The 26,093-nt window shown below is 43.0% G+C and overlaps 2 protein-coding genes across 4 annotated transcripts in view; both read left to right on the forward strand.

Annotated features, from left to right (window-relative positions):
* LOC123047430 (fructan 6-exohydrolase-like) overlaps positions 1–24,213 on the forward strand; it is a 50,417-nt gene extending 26,204 nt beyond the window's left edge. The window contains exons 4-5 of the mRNA XM_044470982.1: positions 23,504–23,617; positions 24,117–24,213. Of these exons, the coding sequence (XP_044326917.1) occupies positions 23,504–23,617; positions 24,117–24,213 (211 nt within the window). The remainder of the gene's footprint in view (positions 1–23,503; positions 23,618–24,116) is intronic.
* LOC123047432 (uncharacterized) lies at positions 17,961–21,391 on the forward strand. 3 transcript variants are annotated; one of them, XM_044470984.1, is made up of 10 exons: positions 17,961–18,012; positions 18,108–18,185; positions 18,272–18,373; positions 18,461–18,714; positions 18,803–19,012; positions 19,101–19,193; positions 19,276–19,377; positions 19,543–20,007; positions 20,094–20,258; positions 21,132–21,391. In XM_044470984.1, the coding sequence occupies exons 1-7, from the start codon at positions 17,985–17,987 to the stop codon at positions 19,321–19,323; spliced, it is 813 nt and encodes a 270-aa protein (XP_044326919.1). In that variant the 5' UTR covers positions 17,961–17,984; the 3' UTR covers positions 19,324–19,377; positions 19,543–20,007; positions 20,094–20,258; positions 21,132–21,391. The 3 variants fall into 3 exon arrangements, with proteins under 3 accessions (XP_044326919.1, XP_044326920.1, XP_044326921.1); XM_044470985.1 differs by having other exon boundaries at positions 17,970–18,012; positions 18,464–18,714; XM_044470986.1 differs by lacking the exon at positions 18,272–18,373 and having other exon boundaries at positions 17,970–18,012.
* Positions 24,214–26,093: the final 1,880 nt, after the last annotated feature.

Consider the following 26,093-nt stretch of genomic DNA (forward strand, 5'->3'; position numbering starts at 1 on the left):
GTGCGTGCGTGCGTGCGCGCGCGCGCGCGTGCGCATGTGTGTGTGTGTGTGTGTGTGTGTGTGTTGGATTGACCAAAACATTGTCTCCCTTACTTTACTAATCACTGACTCAGTTTCAATTGTAGATCCGCCTGTTGAATTCAGTGTGAAGTTTTTGTTTGATATTTTCATTGCAGTGCTTCAAGAATGGTGTGGAGGCAGCAATGCAGAATTAACCAGCGACGACGAGCAACATTGTAGCTTTTCTCATCATGCCCACATGTTGTGGAGCTGCCGACCTGCCCAAGCCGCCCTCAATCAGTGCCAACTCCGCGAGAGAAAACTATGGTATTGGTCTCGTTCTTTTCGTTATTACATTGTAAGGTTCTCCGTTCCCATAGGATTTAAGATGGTGAAGTTACTGGATGTAGGAATTATGGTATACTATGACTTCAACACATTTTGTTGTTTCTTGACTTGTTTTAGTAAGAACTTCAGTGCTCGAGTCATAACCCTGTACAATTTCACCTTGCCCCAATTACTCAATCAGAAGTTCAGAACTTGTGGTATTCAACATGTTGTTGGCCCTCAACTTCCGTCAATTAGCATCTGATTCTTCTCAAGACCATGAAATATTTATTCTCACAGGTTCTTCTTTGGTCAATTTCTCAGATTAGGAGTTGAGTAAACATCAATATGCTCAAGGTAATGCACCCTACTTTGCATAGTGAACGATACTGGGCCATTTTGATTGCAAAACATCTTTGATAAACGGAAGATGATGCAACAACCCAGCTTTGGTTTATAGATTGCGGAGAGATTGGCCAATCTAAAAAAGAAAAGATGGATGCCAAGGTGAACAGTGGTGTGATATCTGCAGCTGGGACATTGAAAAGTTTGTATAAGTTCTTCTGGCTTTCTCTCAAATATTAATTTCTTTGTACGTGTGCGCTTATGTAGAAACATCAAATGTCTTAGGTATCTTCTAGAAAATCACGTGTTGATGATATTTCAGCAAATAAGTGTGTAATTTCCTTCTCAATCTACATTACTACTTATGCTATTTTGGTGCAATGCTATGTCTGATATCTTATGACAGTCCTTGTAGATTTTATGCATATGTAAATATTGTACTAAACTGATCTGTATGATTAAATACGGAGTTCCTAAGGGTCCTATAGGTTGGAGAGACTAGTATCCTATTTAGTCAAGTTAGTAACTTCTTGTTCTAAAGTTTACTCTATTACTTGTGTTCTAAAATTTACCTTGTTTTACTAGATTATCTTGTTACTAAATTTTTGCATTGTTGTACTAAAATTTGCCTTGCTACTGTTGTACTAAGATCTAACCATTGAGTAGGAAGGAAGAGATTAAGGGAGCAAAAATAATGAGGAAGGAGCGCTCAGAAGAAGTTAACTAAAAATCCACTTAAGGTTTGACCTTCACGTAACTCACAACTCATAATCAGATATTCATGACAATTGCACCATTAACTGTATATAGTATATTGTACTTAATGCTATTATTGTTCCTTTTTAACTTGATGCTTATATTGTTCCTTTTTAACTTGATGCTTATATTGTTTCTTTGAGCATAAAGTATTTTAAAATTGCTGAAACCTTGCATCTATTTGTTCAGGAGAACTGCGGATCTTTCTATGAAAATGAAGGTTGTGTTGTATGTCAGCACATGTTTTTTTTCAAAGGAAGTACCTCATATCTTACATTCTCTGTTTGCTTCAAGTTTACTTGAACTCAATTGACATCTAGCAGATTTCTTCATAAAAAAAACAAGGATCAAAAGTGTGTAAGATGTAGGATATTGCTCCACTTTTCTGCCTGCAATGTTACTAATGTGATAGCCTTCAACATTTGTATGTTGCTCCTCTACATTTTTGTGCTCTGTTAACCTGATTTTCTCTAGCGTAAATTACTCATCTCATTATTTGTTTTTGTAGATCGCTGAGATAAATGGACGATGCATGGCTCACATGTTGATTGCAAGGCAGAGAATGGGGATAATTAGAATGTCATTTTCAGGAAAATGTTTGAAACATTATAGTTGATTCGAAGGTCGAGAATTTTGCTACTAGTAGATAGCTCACATCTTGTAATGTTTGGATCGTGTTTAGTGTAATGCAACATAGTTGATTTAATATATGAGATCTTTCCGCTTATTGAACTATGCCTCATGTACACGATATGTATTGAACTAATAATTGTGGATGGCAATGTATAAAATATCATCAATTATTCATGCTATGTACCAAAGCCTCTAGTCGTTGCAATGATGGTAGCCACCAACGCATATGAAGTGTTGTAAGATTCTAACTCTATATGTTGCTACCTTACAACGCTTCTACATGGCGTTTACCAACGCATGTATATACGTTGTAGTAGACTCTAGCAACGCCACCAACGACAACGCATAATAACCCTTTGGTGTAGGCTGTACCAACGCATATATGGATGTACGACAACGCATTGATGCGTTGCTGTAGGGGGGTTCTTGTTGTAGTGCGTCATGGTCGAGTGCTCGACCTATTCCCTGTGGCGGGGCCTGGCATGGGCGAGGGGCGGCTCGATTACACCTCCGTGTACCACAAGGGCATGTACCACTTGTTCTACCAGTGCAACCTGTTGGGCGCAACGTTGCAGCAAGCTTTGGTACACAGGATAACCTGCATAGACACAAAGAAAAAACATGTTGGCGCCTGCATCATAGTACATAAGAGAACAATATGACGCGCCATGTACAATCCCAAAACAATGTGGTGTCATTTTTATATTTTCAATCAAATAAAGGGTAAAATCAGAATACCGAGGTCAATTTTTTATGCAGAATCTTGGCTCCGAAACTCCAGTGATTTCTCTATTTAAAAAAACAATTAAGAGGTGCCTCCATCAGTTTAAAAAATAACCCTTGCATGTATATGCTAGAACACAGTATTGCTTAGTAAAATTTCGTACAAAACAATTTCAGGCAGGGCTGAACAAAAAAGACGAATTGGTGGTCTAGAATTGCAAACAACACCAAGTCTATTTGCTATCATACATAAATATGATTATTTTGTGCATCTTTTTTTTTACAAAAGGAAGATGACCCCCGGCCTCTGCATCTGGGCGATGCATACGGCCATTTTATTAATTATTCTCACAAGACCTTACAAAGCCATACAACAGCAAGACTAAAGTCACCGTCTAAGCAACAACGTCGCTACACCTATCCAATTGATGAAGGGGCGCTGATAGCCTGGGCCTAATACCAAACAGACATCACAGCCAAACCTAAACATCTAAGACCTGAGGTCCCAACCAGGACGCCTGCCTGGTATGGGGCACCTACGAGTCCGGCGCACTCCTCAACCAGGGCGCACTCCTCGATTATTTTGTGCATCTTGACCAATATTTTCTTTCTCAAAACTTTTATTTCATTAGTCAAGTAGCACTAGAATACAGCACTAGCAGGCTAACACCAGACTTTTGCTGTAATTGTACTCGCGACAAGTTGTAGGTCAAATACTACATACAAGAACAAAATTTGGTTGTGTCTCTCTCATTTTTTTTTTTCTGGTCAGATAGTTGGGAAATACTGTGAGGGCTTCCCGCACTGTCCCGGTAATTCTTTTACTGAAATCAGACATTCACCTAATTGTGAAAAATCACGCATAATACTCCCTTGCACCACCATGGGATCCTTGCAAAGCTACCTTGAGCCGCTCCTCCCTTGCATGGTTGCACTCCTGCACTGCCATTGGGGATCTTCACGGAGCTAGGCTGGAACTGTTCCTCCCATGCATGGTTGCACCGCGCGCCATGATATACTTAGGGCGCGTTCAGTGTCGCTCCGCTCCCGGAGCGGATGGAGCTGGAGTTATAATCCCTGGAGCGAGCTAACAACTGCTCCGTAGATTCTAGGATTTGAAGGAGCGGTGGACTGCCGAACGCGGCCTTACATTGGGCTTTTGTATCTCGTGATTCCTCCTCGCTCCGCCTACCATCTCTGGTCCGTTATGACATGTTGCAGTAACATCACAACTTGATCTTAATTAGGTCTACAAACTTCTCCCTGGAAATTAATTATGGGAAAGAAGCCTCTGCCGCCGTCCTCTGTCTCTGTGGCTCAGCTTAAGTTTGAATTTCATCAGGTTTGTACTCAAGGTTGTTTTTCTCATGGAAAAAAAAGTAATCTCTGATGTGAACTAAAGATTATATGTTCAGAAATAAACTGGATTTTGATTGTGTAAATTGGTAGCTGATATTATTCTACTGCCTGGGTCATAAGCAAACAAGTGCCACCATGATATTATTTTTCACCGTTGCGCTACGTACCTGAATGAATGCATAGCCTGCAGAAAAAAGTGTAGCCTTGGGGAAAAAACAGAAGGTCGCGCGAGGACGGCGTGTGCTGCTGCCGTCTGCTACGACTGGAGGCGTCGCCGTGCCGCAGCTGGGTGGCGTAATCTCACAGACCGCCCCTGCGGAGTCCGTTGGTTAGCAATGCATGCGCTTGTTATCAAAGAAAGATGAGCCGTGCAGCCGTGCAGGAGCAGACCGATCGAGCCTATACAATCAATCATACACGCACCCATGATGCATATATCTTCATCTCGGCACATACATACCATCGGACGGACGGACCGCGCGCACCAAAACAAAGCCGGCGGATCATCGTTCCGTGCCACCCGCACAAAACCTAACTCAAGCCTCCAACCCCTCTCTCTCTCTCTCTCTCGGCAACTAGGCAGTGGCGAAGCCAGCGTGTAGGCGTTGGGTTCACTTGAACCCAACGATCTTTGCACGTCACGCCCATGTATACACGTATTCACCTGCATGAACCCAATACAAATGCACGCTTGAACCCATCAAAGCTAGTACGCACGAGCAAGAAGCCTCTTAGCCCATGGCAAATTTATTATAACATGATGAATAGCCCAACAAAAAGCCTACAGCTATTTCTCAAAACAAAATAGCCCAATACCATATGATACAATCCACGCAGCAGGCTCGACAGTTGACCGCACGATTCCATATCATCCATGTACGCAACACGCCGCCGCTTATCATTTCCCCCAGTTCGTTTCCCAACCCGGCCCCTCGGTGTTTCATCTCCATGTTCCCCATCGCGGCGCCAGATCGGCAGCCTCCGGCAGCAAGGCAAGAACAGTAAGTCGGCCGTCGGCGGTGGTTGGCAATTGAAGTCCAAACTGAACGTAATCAGATCACTTTGTCCCTGCTGTGTGGTATTACCTTTTACCCTAGTTTTCTGATTATTTTTCCCTGAACTTTGATTGGTCTATACTATGGTATGCAATAATATTTCTCAAAAAGAATTTGATCACCTGATTGAGATAACGATGCTGGCACTTCTAGGCCATCCGTTATATGTAATTAAGCAGTACATCGAATGCCGCTGCTGCAAATAATCTCCCAAAGTTTTCAATTGACAGATAAATTACTGCCATATGACGTGTTTGATCTTTTCATGATAATGAAAGATCGAAAAGCTACACACTAAGTGTGAGTGGCTTTACATGCTTCTTTCGCTTGATGGTACTTACTTTGAATTTGTCAAACTAACTTGTCAATTTTTCCAATATTTTCAGCAAGATGAGAAGCTGACCATGAAGCTATGAAGTTATTTGGGCACTACCATGTTTATAAAATGAAAATAAGTGATTTTATAATTTCATCCAACTGGTATGTCTTGCACTCTTTAGCTTTAAATTTATCAACATCATAATCTGTTTGTTACACTATTGTTGTAAGAATTTGTCAAAAAGACTCTTGTTCTAATATAGTTCGAAATTAAACTTTACACTTAATTAATTCGTACCAAATTAATTCTCACAGTGAGGTAATGAGTGAACCCATTGGCCAAATTTTCTGGTTCCGCCCCTGCAACTAGGGCATTACGATGGCCAGGACAAAGAATGGCCTCCGGATTTACACGCAGGGTGTACTCCGGCGGATACTGGTCGCGTCTCTCCTCCCCCGAAGCCCTACGGCTGACGCCGAGGCAGAGCAGGGGGCTGCCACGGACGATGGCGTCGCCATCGAACGTGAGGCCGCGGGGGAACCTGTGGCGAGGAGGACGCGCAGCCGCCGCCGCGCCGCCGCTCTCCACCGCCTACCGGAGGACATCGTGGTGTGGGAGATCTTCGTCCGCCTCCCGGCCAGGGACATCCTCCGCTGCCGCGCGGTCTGCCGCTCCTGAAGCCACCTCGCCTCCGCCCCCGATTTCCTCCTCGCCCACCACCAGCGCCAGCCGTCGCTCCCCCTCGCCGTGCTCTACGACTGCACAGCCAGTTCAAGTACAGAGGTTGCTGGCCAACCAGTCTTGGGGCAAGGCCGCTGCCGGCCTCTCCTAGAGTTCTACGACTACGACGGCTGCATGCTGCATGCCTCCTGCGACGGTCTCCTTCTGCTAAGGCTGTTTGACGGCCGCTTCACAATCTGCAACCCGGCCACACGTCAGTGTGCTTCAATCCCGGAACTCCCCACCGCATGTTACATCTGGCACTGTACTTGCACTGCAAGTCCGGCGACTACCGCGTCCTTTACTGGGGAGGAGGTGCGTACTACATCCTTACAGTGGGGTTGCGGCGGAAGCACTCACCGAGGTGCATCCGAGTTCCTTCAGATACCCCTACCATGAAATTTAGTTCTTTGGCCCCGCCCGTCGTGTTCCGCAACAACCTTCACTGGGAACCTGACTGCCCTCACTATGATGCCGGCCTACTTGTTTTTGACACGGTGGTAGAGTCATTTAGGTCCATGCGCTGCCCGGCTGGTGCTACCGGCCACTTTGCTCATTTGTGTGACATGGAAGGCTCGATTGGCTTCAGTTGCTTGGACTATTGAGGTCATTCGTCAAAATCTGGGTACTAGAGGACTATGAGAGGGAGGCCTGGGCGTTCAAGCACCATGTTGAATTCCCATCGGAGATCTTGCGTTGCAGTAGCATTGCTGACACAAATCATTGCGTTTTGTCTCATCAGGGGGATGTGCTGGTCTACAATATTTATGACCGTCGCATGTTCCACTATGACGGCGACGGCAAGCTGCTAGAGGAATTTTAGTTGGAATACAACTCACAGCGTTTGGAAATTATTGGACACAAGTTTAAAGAAAGCCTCGTCGAGCATGAGTTGTTCTCGAGGCGAGGTGTCGCATGTGCTGAACAACCAAGTTTCTTCCAAAGGCTCTAAATTAAGGTATCGCAGCATAACAATGATTCTGATTGATTTATATACTTCACATCTATAGTGGATTTACTGTAGAGATTGGGTAGAGCTGATTTATATGCTTAAAGAAATATTTTTGTAAACAAACGTCAGGGATAAGCAGGTTACGGTGCTGCATATTGCTTTCACAAAAATCTTGGTAGCCTACTATCCACATTTGCCTTCATCATTAAGCTTGCAGAAGAAAGAAGAAACCAAGTAAATAAATGGATTGCACTAGGGGCAGATGTTGTGAAGATCAAACCGTTGATGCTGGATTAATTTTCCTCTATAAAGTCCTTTGAAATTCCTTATGAAGTGGTCAAATTGCTCAAATTTGATCCATCTAAGTTGGAAATTTCTTGAATCAATCAGGGTGTAGGTACACCCCCACTAACTTTGGAATGTAGGATGACATGTGTCGTAAATGGAGAACGGGGTTAAAACCGTGAGCTTCACATGATTAGAAAACGGCGCGTGTCAGAAATTCCAGATCTTGTTAGTTGTTTTTCTATGCGCTTCATGAAGCATGAAGATAAACTCGGCAAGAGTATAAATGAAAGACAATTGTAATGTGTGTGTCCAATGATAAATGTTAGAGTTCTTGGAACATTAAAGTGGTAGGAAATACCCAAGCCTCTATTCCAGGCAAGGTTTTTGCCCCAAGATTCACCCACTTGTGTGAAAATGACCCATGGTGAATTGTATACATGACACATGCTATTATTTTGGTACCTGGCTGTGTACAAGCATGTGGTGGATTCAGGTTTTTGTTTGAAATTTTCTCAACATGTGTAACTGTTCTTTTGGTTCGGCTAGCGTTTTAAGTTATAGGTGGGCCATCTAGGTTGGTTGACTTTGCAGCCCAAGATTTCCTCTGTGCTTCTGCGGGCTTGCTTTGCCTTTCGGTCTCTTCCTTTCTTATCTGGGCTGCACGTGGCATCTCCGCACGGGTAAAAATACTTCAGACTCCTTCTGGTCTGGTCGTTTCCTTCGGCTGCACGCATGCGTTGTTGCTGCCGTGTGATCGCTCGCTTGCGTGTGCTCGATCCTTCTGTCGGTGCCGCCTTGGTCGCGCCCTCCAGAGACGCCCTCGCTCGATGCATCGCCTCTCTTTTTACATGCGGCCACCGCCTTGTCGCCCTGCCGTGCTTCCCATCCCGAAGGCTCCGGCAGAATCCAGTGCCACAACGTTCCACCGTCTTGTCCGGATATAAAATCCTCTCTGCCTCTCCTCTGTATCCCACAGCATCACCCGCGTTTTGCAAATCCTCATGGTGCAACAACCATCATCCCCGTCCTGGCCACCGGCCCGTTCCTCGCCGGAGCCTCAACCGCCAGGTTCCGTCTCTCCTCCCAGTGCCGCCGTTGTATGCCCTTCGCGTGACCAGGTCGATGGCCGGCGGGGCTGCCCGAGGAGGCCATGCCATGAAGGGCCTTTCTGCCGCGGCCAGGTCGCTGCAGATCCCCGTGACTACCCTCGCAAACCCCAACTCTTGTCGATACACGCCCATAGGCCATGGCCACCGCCGGCGCCGGCGTCTTGAGGCGCTTTGGCTAGGATGGTGGAGGTTACCGTGGAGGCATGGGCGATGGTGGGACGAATAGAGGCGGCGTGATGGTGGACCTGGTGGCTTCTGGTTCGTCTGGCTTCTGCCAGGGGCGTATTTTGCGTCGTCCTCCTGGGGTTCAAGCGGCCGTCATTAATCGGGTGTGTAATGGTGGAAGGCGTCCTGCTGCTCGAGATGCTGCCGTTCTGCTGCGTTAATGAGGGAGGGTGCGTCAATGATCAGCTGTCCGGTGTTCACTCATCGCGTCGGGCTTTGCATGCCGGTTGGCGTTCTTCTCGCCATGTAGATCGTGGTTAGTTTAGTCTAGCTGTTTGCTTCTGCGTTGTTTTTTCTTCTTTCTTTTCTTGCGTGATTATTGAGTGTTGCGTGTTTGTTTTCTTGTTTTGTGCAGGAGCTGTGTCTTCATCGCACGAAGATTTTCCTGTCAATAGTTCGTACCGTTGGCGTCGTCCCGGCGGCGGCTACACATGAAGCCGAGCGGGAGGCTGAAGGGGAGGACAACAGCTGAAGCACAGACTCCGGCGGCGACTACCATGCTACAGAGGCGACGCTGAGGCATCGGCTCTGGCTGCAGGAAAGCTTTGTGGTGGTGAAGAAGTTGGCAGACCCAGAGGATGACTTCCGGGCGAGCATCGTGGTACGCATATGCAAGCAGGAAAAAAAGAAAAAAATGCCTAGACCAGACAGCGAGAGAACAAAACGATCTCTAATTCATATGCATGTAGACACATCATCTCCTACTCCCATGCACGTGGTCACATCAATCCAAAATTCACGCTCAGCCAATACATGTAGCAACTAATCCTGTAGGGTGGACAAAGATCATTTAACAAAACAAAAAAAAAAGACACGAATTGCTTGGTGCATGCAACAACCGTGCCATCAAGCATCCCAGATTAGAATGGCGGCTCCACAATTTTCATCTACTATCCAAAATATAACCAAAAAAATCAGTCACTTTAATTAGAAAGAAAGAAACCACTACAAGGATTTCGGTCTATTGTAACAAAAATTATTGCTACAACTATCTTTTGTTGCAATAAAATGCTATATTAACACAAAATTCCAGTTTGTGGTAACAGGATCCACATATTGCCACAATTTTTTTCATCGCGCTAAGTACTTATTTTGTTGCAATAGAAGCCATGTATTGCGACAAGCTGCATCGTCGTTGCAATATGATAGTGCTATTGCGACAGTTCCGTCTCGTTGCATGAATGTGTCATCTTGTTGCAATAAAGGCTAGGTATTGCAACAAAGTACATCTTTGTGGTTATATTTAGACATATATTGCAACAATCCTGACTTGTGGCGCTAGTCATAGATACTGTTGCAAAACCATGGCTTTGTATTGCAACAAAGCATGTATTGGTTGTAATAGGGTGGCTTTTGCCTCACCTTCATTGCCTTGCAATAACTATTACATATTGCGACAAATTAAGCATCCATGGTAATACGTACAACATAATGCAACAATCCTCTAGTGTTGCCAAAAAAAGGAGCAGGATATTGCAACGATATTCTCTATAGTGCTCCTGGTTTTTCTCTTGATTTATCATACTATTTCTTAGGATATGATTAAAGGGGCATACTAGTTTATAGAGGTATTAACACATTAGGTACCACAACTTGCACCTAAGTTGCATTTTAGTCACATATATTGCAAAGTGGACATCGGTGGTACCACAATTTGGAGGAACGCTCGCTTACGCGCGTGCGGAGCGTTGCACACTCACGGACACCCTTCACTCGCCCTACTGACCTCCACCGGTAGCAAGGTCATCCTCGACACCGGAAAGGCGGCAAGCTGAGTGCCCTTCTCACAAAGGTGAGTCGTGAGCACTAAGCAGCACACATTCTCTTCCTAATTTTTTTGTATCTTGCTTGATGTGATTGTATGTATTTATGTGTGCTATTAATAAAAAGGAGATTCCATATAAAATTATGTGTTAAACAGAGAAATTGAGCAAAGTTGCATACTAGCTATTTTGGAGCACTCCCAGTCTCCATTTAAACGGCTCTTCAGCCACCAATTGAGCAGCATAACATTGTATCTCAGCCTAATTTCTAGCAAGAATTCATCAGCAGATCAACAACACTACATCAAGATATATAACACAAGTTTCAACATGAAAGCACACAAGTTTCAGCAGCCATACTTGTATAGATTGTTCACACAAAAGACCATAGGTTGACGGCAAAGTAATGAAAATAGTGACAACACTAAAAACCACAAGTTCATAGCAACAGTGTGTACATAGCATCACTGTCAAAATAGCAACATCACTAAAAGAACAGCAAATACTCTTCTCTTCTCTTCATCACCAAACTGTTAGTGCTGGGCACTAGCTTTTGTTCTCATTTTCCACAATAGATGACAGTATGCAGGGGGTGCCTTGTTTGAACCTGTTTCACATTAGATTAAACTTTAGGAGAGATACTACTCGTAGGTAACCATAAAAAAAGTTCAGGGACTTATATTCATGGCTTAAACATTTGAAAAGCACCTTACCAAGAGATTAAAAACTATACAAAGAACCCCTGGTCATCATCTGATTCTTCTTGTCTCAAAGGAGCAACATGCCCATCATTTACGTAAGCCTCATCATCATCTGTATCATCATCAGATACGAACTGGACATCTTCAAACTCAACAGGTTTTATATTTTCTATGACTGAAACATCAACGCTGGATCCTTCGTCATCATTTCTGCACCAACTAGTGATCTCTTCGGGTACTATAATTTCTGGCACTGTAATTTCTGCATCGACGACATCCAGTACGTCTGCCTCACCACCTTCATCGGCTTCAACAGCTTCATCAAGGCCTACACCATTTAAAACAGAAGGAGCAAACAAATTGCGTGGATTCAGTTTAATAACAGCTGCCCAATCAGGGTTCTTCACATCTCTCACATAGAAAACCTGTTGAGCTTGGAGGCCTAGAATGTAAGGGTCTCCCTGGAATCGGTGTAGAGTAGTGTCAAGGTCAATAATTCCATATTTGTCCTTGTTATACCCCTTACTCTCAGTTATGTTGGCAGGAGGCACATCAAACCAGTCACACTGGAATAGAACAACCTCCTTATCAGGAGGGAAGTCAAGAAATATGATTTTCTTGATCACCCCATAATAATCAATATTGCATGTGGTTGCATCGCCCTTGACTATGACGCCACTATTTTGGGTACTCAAGTCCTCCTCGATACAGGAATTCCGAAAGAAATATCCATTCAGAACTGTACGGTTGTATACACGGGCTAGGTGATCAGGTCCTTTAGCTAGCGCATAAATAAGATTGCTGACCTTCCCATCATTGCGGAGTTCTGTGATCTGTTTCATGGAATAGAATATGTGTGAGTGTAATGTACAGTGTTGGTACGTTATTACAAGGAACATTAGTGAAAATGCAAAATAAACTTGCCCGTCTCTCAAACCAGCCAACAAATTCTTCCTTGTGCTGCCTTTTAGGATTAGGAGAATTTTTACTTGTCAGCTCCTCAAGATATTCACTTCAAAGCGAACTGATTGTTAGTTGAATAGGAAAGTCTTAATGCATATCCTGATGTGAAATAAATACATAAGTATCCTTACTCAATCCATGGCGCGGTTTCCTCACAGTTTGTTATTATGAAATGCCTCATTTGATTAATCTCAGCCAAAGACAATGATTCACAAACAAAACCTTTCTTGGAGTAATCAACTGTACTCATGATGCTAATTCCTGTTGATGGTTGATCTATACCTCTGTCTTCATGACGTTCAGACTGACTTAGCTTGGTAGGCATTCCATCAACGAATCGACTGCAAAAAGTCATGCACTCTTCAAGTATGTACCCCTCTGCAATAGAACCTTCTGGTTGAGCCTTGTTACGCACATATCCTTTGAGCGTACGCAAATACCGCTCCATTGGATACATCCATCTGTACAAGACAGGCCCTCCCAATCGGGCCTCTTCAGCAAGATGAATTGGGAGATGCATCATTATATCAAAGAATGCTGGTGGAAAGATCGTCTCGAGATGACACAAAGTTTCTGGAATTGTTTTGCTCAACCTCTCCAAATCTTCATCCCTTAACTCCTTGGAGCATAAATCAGAAAAGAATTTACTCAGCTGAAGCAATGGGTTAACAACATTCTCGGGCAAAAGCTTGCGCAATGCAATAGGAAGAAGTTTCTGAAATATAACATGATAGTCATGAGTTTTGAGTCCACTAATCTTGCACTGATCAAGGACTACACATCACTTAATGTGTGATGCATAGCCATCTGGCATCTTAATGCTCTGAAAAAACTTGAGGAGCATTATCTTTTCTTCCTTTTTAAAGTATAGCAACCTTTCTTTATGTCGTACTTATGCTTGCCGGGCTTTGGATGCTGGTCCTTCCTAATTTTCAGGTCCTCCAAATCAAGACGAGCCTTCACACCATCCTTTGATTTCTTAGCCATCTCAAGCAAAGTCCCCAGAATGTTGTCACAAATGTTCTTCTCGATGTGCATAACGTCCAAATTGTGCCTAACAAGCAAGTGCTTCCAATATGGGAGCTGGAAAAATACACTTTTCTTCCGCCAATTATGCCAGCTATTAGTTTCCGGTCGCTTTCTCTTATTTGACCGTCCAAATGGTGCATGCTGAATGCTATCAAGTTCCCGCACAACTTGTTCACCTGTAAGTGCCACAGGAGCTTCTCTATTATCTGTCTTGTTGTTGAACAAACACTTGTTTCGACGCCATTTTTGGGTCCTGGGCAGAAAACGTCGGTGTCCCATGTAGCAATGCTTTCGACCATACTTGAGCCATAAAAAATCTGTATGTTTGTGGCAATACGGGCATGCTAGCTTGCCTTTTGTGCTCCAACCACTCAACATTGCGTAAGCTGGGTAGTCACTGATGGTCCACAGCAAGCATGCATACATCTGGAATTTTTTTTAGTTGCAGCATCATATGTGTCAGCACCATCCTCCCATAGAACATTCAGTTCATCAATCAAGGGCTGCAAGTACACATGTATGTTATTTCCTACTGACTTTGGTCCTGGAATAATCATTGACATAATCCATTTTTGTTGTTTCATACACATCCAAGGTGGCAAGTTATATGGAATAAGAATGACAGGCCATGTACTGTATGATATACTCATGAGCCCAAAGGGGTTGAATCCATCTGAAGCAAGGCCAAGCCGAACACTGCGAGCATCTTTTGAGAATTTTTTATAATATTTCTTATCAAAATGCTTCCAGGCCTTCGAATCTGCAGGATGCCTCATTACGCCATCATCCACCCGACCCTCCTTATGCCATTTCATATGTGATGACATATATTCTGTCATGTACAACCTTTGCAGTCTTGGAATGAGTGGGAAATACCTTAGAACTTTCTGTGGCACTGGCTTCTTTGATTTACGGCCTGATGCATTGTCTTCGTCACTGGTAGGAGTAGATTTCCATCGAGACGCATGACAGACAGGACACTCTTCTGCATCAGCATGTTCATTACGGAATAGCACGCAATCATTAACGCACGCGTGTATCTTCTTGTAGTCCAGCCCAAGATCTCGGATCACCTTCCTTACTTTTGTGAGATTAGTAGGAATGCAGTGACCCTTTGGCAGCACCTGTGTGAACATCTGCAGAACTAAGTCACATGCTCTATTGGTCATCCCAGACACACACTTGATTTGGTAAAGCTTCACAATGAAAGATAGCTTCGTAAAATCCTTGCAACCTGGGTACAACTCTTTTTTCGCCTCTTTCAATAGTTCAAAGAAGATCTTGGCTGTTGCATTTGGCTCCTGGTTCCTTTCATCACCACTGGAAGCATCCACATGAATGTCTCCCGCACCTTCACCAATGTCTGCATTGCTTTCCATGTTTGCGCCCCTTATGAGAGTATTGAGCATGTCACATACCCCAGCACCGTCATCTACAGCGTCTTCATTATCAGAATCTTCAGACATGCTTCCCTCATCGGATTGTTCACCATGGTATATCCATTGAGTGTAGGTTGGATCCATCCCATTGAATAGCAAGTCAGTATGAACTTCCTTTTTCGTTTTCGGAACATTATTGAGACATCTCCTACATGGGCATGGGACTGTTGAGTCTAGGTGAGCACCATCGAAGGCAAAATTCAAGAAATCCTTCATGCCAGTTTGCCACTCAACAGAATTTCTTTCCCTGTCCATCCAGCTCTTATCTCGTGTCATTTTTGCCTTATCTCCGTAAAGCCAGTCCTGTTAAAAAAACATAACAACTGTTTTAGTAGCTGCATTACAGTCAATAGCATCACTAGCTGCATTACAAGACAAGACAACAGGGATACATACATACCAGTATTACTGTCAGATGGTAAAGCAAAATTTGGTTGATGGAACAAGAAATAGTTTTGCTGTATGTTAATGCGGTCCACGTGAATGTTTTGCTGATGTTTGACACAGAAATTGTTGATGTTTTGCTGTAACAGAATGAATGTGAGTGTACAGATAAATACTAGTTCTTTTGCTGCACATGAATCGGTGTGGATCTACAGAAAATACTTGAATGAACGAGGATGTACAGGAAGTCTTTCTTGTCATTTCAGTGACATGGATAGCACAAGGATTTTGCTTCTTGTACATCCACATTCATTCTCCACTGATTCAGAGTATTGGTATACTGAAATTCATGTGCTGATATTTTTTCTATATACTTGTACACCCACTGATGCCAAGTATGTACTGGTGATATTCAGAGATAACTGAAATTCATGAGATAACATTCAGACAGCTAGAATTCAGTGACATGTTGTGCATATACTGGTGAATAACATCTTCACTCTTGATAAATTCTAAGTTGACTAAACCAACCAACTAACCTCTTATGCATTACTACCCTGTCTAATTCTAGCTAGTATACAAAAATTCAGAAAGATACAGAGTCACGGCTGACCAGGGGAGAGCTGCTGCAGGTCGTTGCACTGAAGCAGACGGGAGACCCGGGCAAGTGAGCAGGATGGCAGGTCCATTGGCGCCGGAGTTGAGGTGTCGGGCGGTCCAGCCACACGCCCACGGGCAGGATCGACCAGCCAAGATCCAGGGAGGATTAGGCCGACGGGAGGAAGGCGCCGAGCGGCGGGTGGCGGAGCAAGGTTAGAGGGAGAGAGGAGCCGCAGGGAGGCGCCGGCGTGGGCTGCTTCGTCGCACCGCCATGATGTGGCTGCTGGATGCGGCCAGCGCTCGGGTCGTGCGGCGGCGGAACAAGGAAAGAGGAAAAGGGGCACCAGATGGGAAATAAGGAGCGAAGGAAACAGAAAAAATGATCAAAGGAAAGGGGGAGAGATCTCGCGCGGCGCAACCCACCAGACGCGCGTCTGATCCATCGCGCGAGCTCTACGCGCTCCACCAGGCAGGGGCACAGGGCGTCTGATCCATCGCATGGACACGAACGCTCCACAACATACTGTATATTAGAAGTTAAGTCCCACTATATAACACAAGTACTTAGATAGCACAGCTGACAGAGCATCCCGCTGCAGCACTTGGGGACCCATTTTCCAATCCCCTTTCTTGCATTTTCTTTTTCTTTTTCGCGGCAGATTTAAAAGATTTTTATAATATACATATCTTTCAAACCGCGACTTCAAATCGTACATGTCATATATGAAAATCCCTCAGAAAAATGTGTACATTTCAAATATTTTATTTTCTTGCATGTTAAATCATTTCCAAAATATGTTTAGCATGCAACTTTATTCAATATCAAGTGACTTAATGTTGATTTTCATATTGTTTGTGATAACGGCAACTAGGTAGATATTTCTGTTATCTAATGGATTAGAAACACCTTGAGTACACTTTAAAAATTATGCCATTTTTTTTTGTGTAACACCACTTATCATGTTGTTTGTCATGTGACACCGTGAAAGATTTTAAGAGATTTGTTGATGTCGTCGGTGTGTGCACGGGGGATGATTCTTTTTCTTATCCCGTTGCAACACACAACTGGTAAATACTTTTTCCCAATTTATTTTTTGTTGTAAACATTTCCTCCAAAAAGAATGACTTTTTCACCCCCTTTCTTTTTCTGTTTGAAAGAAGATAGTAATTCTATTCAAGTACACCCCGGGGTCCTGGCACCAGCCAATTTCCCTTAACCGTTCATGTGTCCCGGAGAGTCACCTGGCTGTTCAATTCCTCCCATCGACGCCTCCCCGCCGCTATCGAGGCTCAGGGGAACTCGTCTCCCACGAATCCGGGGGCGGCTCCGTCGAAAGCTTCCAAGACCGTGTGATCCATTTCCGAGCTCTCCGTCCATCCACCCCCGGCCCCTCCTCCCAAGCCCCCCCTCTCCCCTCCCTCCCCACCGCCATCGCTGGCGCCTGCCTTCGGGCATCGCCCAGACAACGCTGGCGGCGGCGACCCCTAGACATTCCCCTCTCGGTGGTGTTCCGACGCGGTCCTAACACAATAAAACTCAAAGCTAAATTGGTTTGGTTGTTTGATTTACATAGTTGAATCTCTATGATTATCATTTGAACAAAAGCGACATAATTATGTTCGACCTACTCTGGCTTGGACGAACCCTCCACGGATTGTCCGATAAGATGAACGATGCTGAGATCACCCCATCTCAAGATCGGAATTTTAGACCGAGACCGACGTAGATCGACTGTCTCATCAACCCATCCCATCAGTACTTACGTTTCGAGACAAGAGTATAACCTAATAGTTTAAAGTGAGGATCGCATGAGGTTTCCGCGACCTGTAGTTCTAAACTAGCCATTTTTTTGCTACTTTGACCAACTGACCAAGGCACAAATTTTTGACATATCCCAACCTAAGTGCAGATCCAAGATGAAACAACACATTCCTAAGACGATAAATCTCAATATTAAATGAGGTTTCAGTGGTCTCCGTCGGGCACTAAGTGATTCTTTTTTTGCACATTTTATAGGTGTTTGGTACTCGTTGAGGTTGTGTGTCCATGCTCGGTATTCGTGTATCTTGTCTTGGATATATGCAGCGTCCGTTTGTATCGGTTGCTTCGATGTATGTGATGGTTGTTTTACAATATAAATGGAGAAACTCTTTTTAATAGATATTTGGTCTTACATGAGTCACATTGCATTTTTTTTCCTATAGATTCAGAGTAGTATTTTCATGAACCTATCACTGATACTTTGCCTTTCATGTTCATTCACATATGTCTGGTTTACCCACACAAGGGCACAATGATGAATTTTACGGAGGATGCTCCTGGTACACAACATCCTTACTTCATAATCACCTATCTGAATGGTGCAGAACGTCAATGCTTTGTTAATGCTAAGTCCCATGATTGTTTTTGTGTGCAGTAAAGAAAGGCTTTGTTCTCTTAACAAGGATGGAAAGTATAACGGCATACAAAAACCAACGTGGACAACCCAAATCTGGTAAATTATTTAGCATTTCCTATAATGCATAAAATCTTGGTGTGGGTTAAATAGCTAAACCTTCAAGACTACTAAATCTTTTACAGCAACTCCAGAACAATCTGACATTCCAGTGTCTGCTAATGACTTGTGTTCCCTTGCTGAATGGCCATCCCATGCTCGCCGCAACCGTGCGCGACTACAGGATGGTACTTGCTTTCGTTTACATTTGTGTCATCATTTCTTACAATCTAATGCTGAGTAATACAATTTTTCTTGTATGATTTGGGCTGTAGAAGCTGGTGGACAGAAGAAGAAAGGGCGAGGTGTTCTAAAAGGTTTTAAAGCATCTAAGAAGCGTTTTGCCAATGGATCTGCAAAGCTAAATATTACATTCTCTGAAAAATTGGGTGGTACAGTAGGAATGAACTATCGTTCGTTCAAGGATGACGTGGTAGTCATAATGAAAAGAAAGTTACCACTCATTGGAGTGAGGACGTGGTCGGACATTCACCCTACCATTCATCGACTCATTGTTGCAGATATAATAGTGCGTACAACATTTTTCACATGTGTTATCTTATTTTACCATCGATAATGCACTGCTTATGTATATTTATTTGCTGTATGCTTTACAGGACAGATGGGACCTGGAAGATACACCAGAAACAGAAGAAAAAGTTCTCAAAATTGCGAAAGAGAGATATAGAGGCTGGCGATCAACTCTAAGCTCCACTTACAAGGCATACAAAACAGATGCAGCTAGATTGGCTAATCTGCCTGAAGATTTACAACCAGAAGAGTGGGAATGGATGATTGAGTACTTTGGCACTGATTCAAAATTTCAGGTTATCTCTAAGATCACGGTTTGTCTATTATGTGTTAAGGTGAAATGGCTAGTCTCATTGGTTATATCCGGTTTCAATGAATTGATAGGAACGCAGCCAAAAGAACGCTGATAACCGTAAGAAACAGAAGACAAAACATATAATCGGATCAAAATCTTACTCGGAAGTTAGTTTTGAGAAGGTACGAGTCCAATTAAATATGTATGCCTTGCTGCTAAATATGGTGTCATGTTTCAAGCATCTCATTGTTATATTACTTGCAGAGAAACTTAGAAACTGGAGAAGAGCCAGATTGTATTGCTCTATGGTAACTCACCCACACAAACAATGGAACATGGTCTAACACAGATTCCCAGAAAGTTTACGTGAGTACACTGACTTTTGGTTATTCTATAGTTAGTTAATGATGTGCATTCGGCATGTTTCATCATCAGATGCGATTATTCATGCGTTGGACCGTGTTATTCTTGTTTCATCTTTTATAGTGTCAATATTGATGCTGCACCTATAATTGTTCCTATCATTTTTAGGACCAAGCACTTGAAGAGGTTAAAAACAAAGAAGCTGAAAATGAAGGTCCACTTTCAAGTGAGCAGAAAAACAATGTTTTCCAGACCGCTTACAAAGACACTCTGGAATGCAAGTCATCGCAGCCTCGTGGGTACGGATACATGGCCAAAACTTCAACTGGTTCTGAAAAGTTCCGTATCCAGATTGAAGAGCAAGCTCGTGCTACAACAGCCACCCAGGAGCGAAACTCTCAGCTCAGCCAGCAGGTCAATGACTTAGAAGATCAACTACAAGCTGAACGTGCTAACACACAAGAGAGGATTAACTTGGAGCGTGCTGAGAGAGAACAACTTGAGGAGAGGTTAAAAGAAGAGCGTGCTGAAAGGGAAAGATTGTTGCAAGAGGAGTGAACATCAAGACTGGAATTTGAAAAAAACATGATGGCAAAGTTTGTAGAATTGAGAAAACAGATGGAAACCCAACAGGTGATGGTGATTACAGTCATATGCTTCTGACCTTGTAAGATTTATGTTGCTTACTTGCATTGCTAAAAGTGGACTTCTATTTACAGGTTCCTACGAAGAGGGTTGACAAAGAAAATAGTAATCCAAACTTGCAAAATATTCTTTCACAGACATCTAGTTCTAATAAGACTCCAGGTTCAAGGCCGACTGCTATTTCTTCAAATGCGCTCATACAAGCTGCAGCAAGGCAATCTAGAATGTATAAAGCAATGGTAGGTCACAACCTTGCTTTCTCTTCATGTTCACCTGCATTTTATACGTCATTGGTCTTCATAATTAGCTAGCTGCTTCTTCTCTTTTACCATGTGTTGTTGCTGCATCGAGTCACAACTTAAACAAAATACAAATATGTGCTAGCTAGGGACATGAACTTAACTGAAACTATACATCTAGTCATAACTTAAATCAATAGCAGGAGCTTTTAGTAGATGTATGATCGGATGATGGTACCATTCTGTATGCACGAGCAGGATGTCATGATCATGCGCGTGATGCCTTCGCTGATGAGTCCACTGCAATGTCCCATGTAGTATCTCTTCCTGTTGATATAGGGGTCGTGAGGGTCGTTTTTTAAATGGACTCGCAACTCCTGATGGAAGCACTTAATATCAATAAGGTGGACTCGTCGGCCTATGCTGCTGTTATTGAGGATACCAAGTACCCGCTCATATTATGGTTTTCTTATTATGAAGGTTTTCTTATTATGAAATAAATGTATGTCGTCGCTCGGCAAACTTTGTTGCTCATGAGCTTGCTAGTCTTGATAGGATGTTAGAACCTAACTGGAATGGGGGGCCGATGTACTAGCCCTTGTGGCTGCTCTGTGTTTTGGGTGATTCAGCCCAACACCATTAAGTTAAAAGCAATGTTTTTTCTCAAAAAAAAACCTTTTAGTAGATGTACTTTAGGTTATGCCTTAGCCATTCACACTTGTATAGTTGTTCTGATGCCTTAGTTACATGCTTGCTGACACAGTATTAGCTAGTTAGTCTGGCAATAGTTTTTAACAATGGAGCTCGCATAATTGTATGGCGTATGTTATGTTTGACTCATTAACTAGAACTTTTTTTATTTCTTGATTGCAGGATCCAAAGAACTAGCTGGACTGGACTCTAGATCACGGGCAGTTTAGTCTTCGAAGTTAATTAGGATGGCTAAATTACATTTGAGTTTTATTTGATGGATATTTTCTATCAGAAGTTTGAATTGTATGAATCTACATATTATACGTATGGTTTTGAATATTGTAATTAAAACCCTGTAATTTTTTTTTACGATTGCAATAGACTATTACCACAACCCATTTTTGGTTGCCACATGCTAGCACCACTAAAAATATAGTGTTCACCATATCTCAGTTGCTACGCCTATCTGTTTTGTTGCACTAGAATGTTGCAACGGAGCACTTTATATTGTTGTAATAGCTTCGCGCCACAAAAAATTTCATGATGCGATAACAGTTTAGCGCCACCAAAGTAAGTTTGTTGAAATAGAGTATCGCCACGGAAAGTTTAAATTGTCGCAATAATTTCTCGCTACAAAGATGTTACTTGTTGTGATACCTATTTGTCACCATCAAAAGAAGTACGTTGCAATTTCCTGTTACGACGATTGGAATATTTGTTGCCATAAGTTAATGCCACAAGCGCAGTGGGTCGTGGCAACATGCCTAATGCCACGAAAACAAGAATTGTTGCCATAGTTTATTGCCACAAGTATATTGGATCGTGGCAACATGCCTGATGCCACGAAAATAAGGATTGTTGACATAGTTTGTTGCCACAATTGATTATTGCCACGAAAGAGTAATGCGCCACGAAATGGCCGTCGTTGGCATAGGTTGTTGCCACAAATGTCTATCGCCACGACATATCAGTCTCCACAATTCGGTACATGTTGCATTAAAGCTATCTCCACAAAGCAAATTGTGGCAATAGGTGAGTGTTGCCACGCGAAAACATGTGGCAAGTTCCCGCATGGATGTTGCAATAGCACACTTTATTGCCACAATTGCTTTTTCGTGGTAATAACCTATTACCATGTGTCCAGTTGCAACGGCTGCCAACGAATGTCGTTTTGTGGCAATAGGTACTTATGGCCACGAAACAGCATGTATTGCAACAAATTTTTTTGTTGCAATAGACCCGCATCCTTGTAGTGAACACACGACTATGATATGTCGTGATAAATACTGGACCAACATATCTACCTCGTGTTAGTGATATTATGCTATAGTTGCAAGATGTCTCTTTATTAGCATTAGTATCTGAAAGCACCGGATAAATTCATCTCTAGGCAAGAAGTTAATTTTTCTGAACTTGAATTGTTTATAACTGAGTTTATAATTATATTAATCTATTGGAGCCGCAAGTCGTTTCGAGCTTATATTCCTTTTCCGAGCAAAAATTTGTTTCATAAATCATTGATAATGTTTCTGCATTATAATAGTAGGATTCAATGTTTGAACAATTAACCACTCAAGAAAATCAATCAAAAGGATGCAAACAGTACAAGCTATCTATCAAATATTTGAAAAAGAGAATAAGAATCCCAACTGTTCGTAGTATTCACTTTTAATGAGTAGCATGAAAGATGGTGATAGCATTGATCATCTTTGGTTGGTATTCTTTGAGTATTTGGATGCAACTGAGAGTGTAACCTTTGGCAATATTTAAGTTGTTACCTATTTATTATTTAAAGTTCAGTTTCAGTGACATTTAGGGCATGTTTATTTTTATATAAGAAAACTAGCATATAATTAGTTCAAGATCATGGGAGAAATGTACAGTGTAAAATGATATTTTTGAATATTTGAATGCAACTAAGAGTGTAACCTTTGGCGACATCTAAGGTGAAGCAAGCTTCCTTTGCATATTCACATGAAATATAACATGCATTTGGTCGATTAACCATCTCTTGCTACAAAAAATTACTTCAAGATGTTGCACAAACACTCTCACGGTACAGACGAAACATTGACTACTATATTTTTCTTCCCCAAGACAAATATAAGCTATAAATGATTGTAACTTGTTCGACCTGTAATGTGTCCTATCTTTGCAGCAATGTGTACTTCCTACTTCGTGAAATATATCAATTATTTGATGAATAAATCTATATATGTTTCCAAATATGCCTTTATGCATTGCTTGACTTATTAGAATCCTCAAATTGCACAACAACACTCTTTGTCTTAAGTCCAATTTAGACACAAAAAGTTAGCAACTTCCGTATCGACGTGTCAACGGGGCGTGGCGTGCCGCCGCGCGGGTATGGCTAGTAACGAAACTAAAGTGGACCAGATGTTAGACAGCTCACTCGCGAGTATCAGGGTGGTTGTCTTTAATTGAAGCTTTTGATTATTTTTAAGGTGGACCCTAAGCTTAGCAGGATGCGTTATCCACGACTCATGATGCTACTTATGATACTGTTGTCATCGATCCTTGATTTTCTTTAGTTTCCCGTCTCAACTTGTCGGTAGGAACGTTGCCATCACTGGGTACTATGGCGGCTTCGTAAATCTCAAGATGATATGCCGCTTCAGTCTCTTGAAGGTGCTCATAGGGGTAGGGTGTGCGTTCATAAGGATGAGTGTATGCGCATATGTATGAGCGCTTGCGTCTGTACTATGTTCAAAAATCGGGTTGAATCCTTTCAACCTACGTTATTCTTCATCGACGGTGGTTGATGTTTTGGTGCGCTGGTCCTATGGGGCCTTAGTACGATGACTTCCCGATTGTTACTACAACAAGTTGTGCCCGACTCTTACGATGGAGGGGCGATGACGGCGGCGCGCCTTTGGCTCGCTTCAGTGCTTGTAGTCGTCGCTAGGTGGTCTACGAATCTGGATGTAATTTTTATTTCTGGTATTCGTTGTACTACCATGATTGAACATGAATAGATTGGAAGTTTTTCCAAAAAAAAACTGATAGGGACTTTTTATTAGGGAAAAGTTCAACGGAAAAACAAATTTGACTCTCAACCTCGCAGCAATGACCATTGCCTTTCGATCTCTACAAATCGCTCTAGGTTTTTTTTTGGAATCAACGCCTCAATTATTTAACCAAAAGAGTTCAGGATCTCCGCCGATACAACGCTAAGAATAAAGTCTGGAGGTACATGAAACCACACTTTGCAAAGTTCATGACTCACACCCTCTTTGGCTAACAAATGTGCAGCAACATTTGCTGTTCTCCGCACCCATTTTACCTTAGTCTCCTGATGACTTTGCAACAATGTCTTCACTTCCTCAATGACAGGTCCCAAATTCAACAAGTTCTTCCCTGGGTCATTCAACATCTACGCGGCCTCCTTATTGTCTGTCTCAATTACTAGTGTTGTACTCCAGCCTATAAGGTATTGTGTTTTTGATGCCTCCTGAGTTTAAGCTATTTTATTGATGTTTGAAATGCATTTTGGGTTTGTATGATTGGGGGATGAATATTATATTTCCATTTGTTACGGCTAAGTCTTCCGCTTCCGTTGTGCATATGTCCATTTAAGCTACACTGTCACATATTCTAAGCCTCCATGGATGCTAGTTTAATTATAATTTGTTATCTCTGTTGTTTTTAGGCGATGCCGGACCAACACCTATGTTGATAAGTAGTATTTGGCTACAACGCGGAGATTGATTTTTAGGTGATGCCGGTGGACTACTTTGAAGTGGTTGTGCCATAGTCCTATCCAATCACAACACAGACACATGTCTTGATCTCAGTTATGCTCATTGACTTCATCTGCTTTTGGTTTAATATACTACTCACGGTTATCTCATCTTTCTAGGTTTGTGCCAGTTATAAGTTCTAAATAGAAGTTTTCGGACCAAGAAAATAAACATTCTATCAATGTCGTAAACTTGTGCAGTCTGTGCCTTCAAACAAAGGGTATGCATCACGACCAGCAAGCAATTTCCGACTTTACAAAGAAAATCAATGAGAGAAAGGGCTGAATTTGAATTCAACCCACACCTAGCTAGAGGAATAAAAAACAGAGAAATCATACTGTGAAGAGTAGATAAATTATACGGAGCCATGATTGGAGCCTGTTAGCACTATCACAACTGACCCTTTTATTATGGAGTTGTGTTTCTTATATGGATTTGAATTTGCATGTAAATCTATATTCTCTCTTTGTTGAAAACCATTCAAACCTTTATGCACCTTGTAATATCTGATTTCAAACTTAACTGTGCGGGCAAGAGGGGCAAGGCCAAAACATGAGTATACGGGGATGCAAAATGCCAAAAATTATCTCATCTAAGCCTTCCACCGAAAAAAATATCACCGTGTGGTCCAAGACAGGGGGGGGGGGGCACCGCCCCCTGAGTTGTACATAGCTCCGCCACTAGAACATATGTACCACAAGGCCACGTATGAGTACAACCCGTTGGGCGCGATGTGGGCCACTGGCAACCTCTTTTGGGGTCACTCCGTCTCGACCCCACCACCCCCTTCAATGCGAGTGGTTGTTTTTCAGGCTCCACCACAATTCTCCCTGGTGGCATCCCAACCTTGTTGTACACCGGCATCGACACTCACAAGGTGCAGATGCAGAACTTTGCCATGTTCCCCAAGAACCATGTCGACCCGTTCCTACGCGAATGGGTGAAGCCTGCCGACAACATCGTCGTCCCGAACTCAGCTGACGTCCCTGGCTACACCTTTTGCGACCCTTGCACCTCGTGGATAGGCAGCGACGGCTTGTGGTGTGTCACCGTTGCGGCCAAGGTCAGTGGCCCCATGGTCAATGCCTCCACGCTCGTCTGCCGGAGCAAGGACTTCCGGCGCGGGGAGATGATGCCTCACCATTGTATGAGTCGCGTGTCGCCGTCATGGTCGAGTGCCCGACCTGTTCCCTGTGGCGGGGCCTGGCATGGGCGAGGGGCGGCTCGACTACGCCTCTATGTACCACAAGGGCATGTACCACTTGTTCTACCAGTACAACCTGTTGGGCGCAACGTTGCAGCAAGCTTTGGTACACAGGATAACCTGCATAGACACAAAGAAAAACCATGTGGGCGCCTGCATCATAGGCTATAAGAGAAC

Source organism: Triticum aestivum, chromosome 2B, assembly GCF_018294505.1.
Source record: "Triticum aestivum cultivar Chinese Spring chromosome 2B, IWGSC CS RefSeq v2.1, whole genome shotgun sequence".
Classification (NCBI taxonomy): Eukaryota; Viridiplantae; Streptophyta; class Magnoliopsida; order Poales; family Poaceae; genus Triticum; species Triticum aestivum.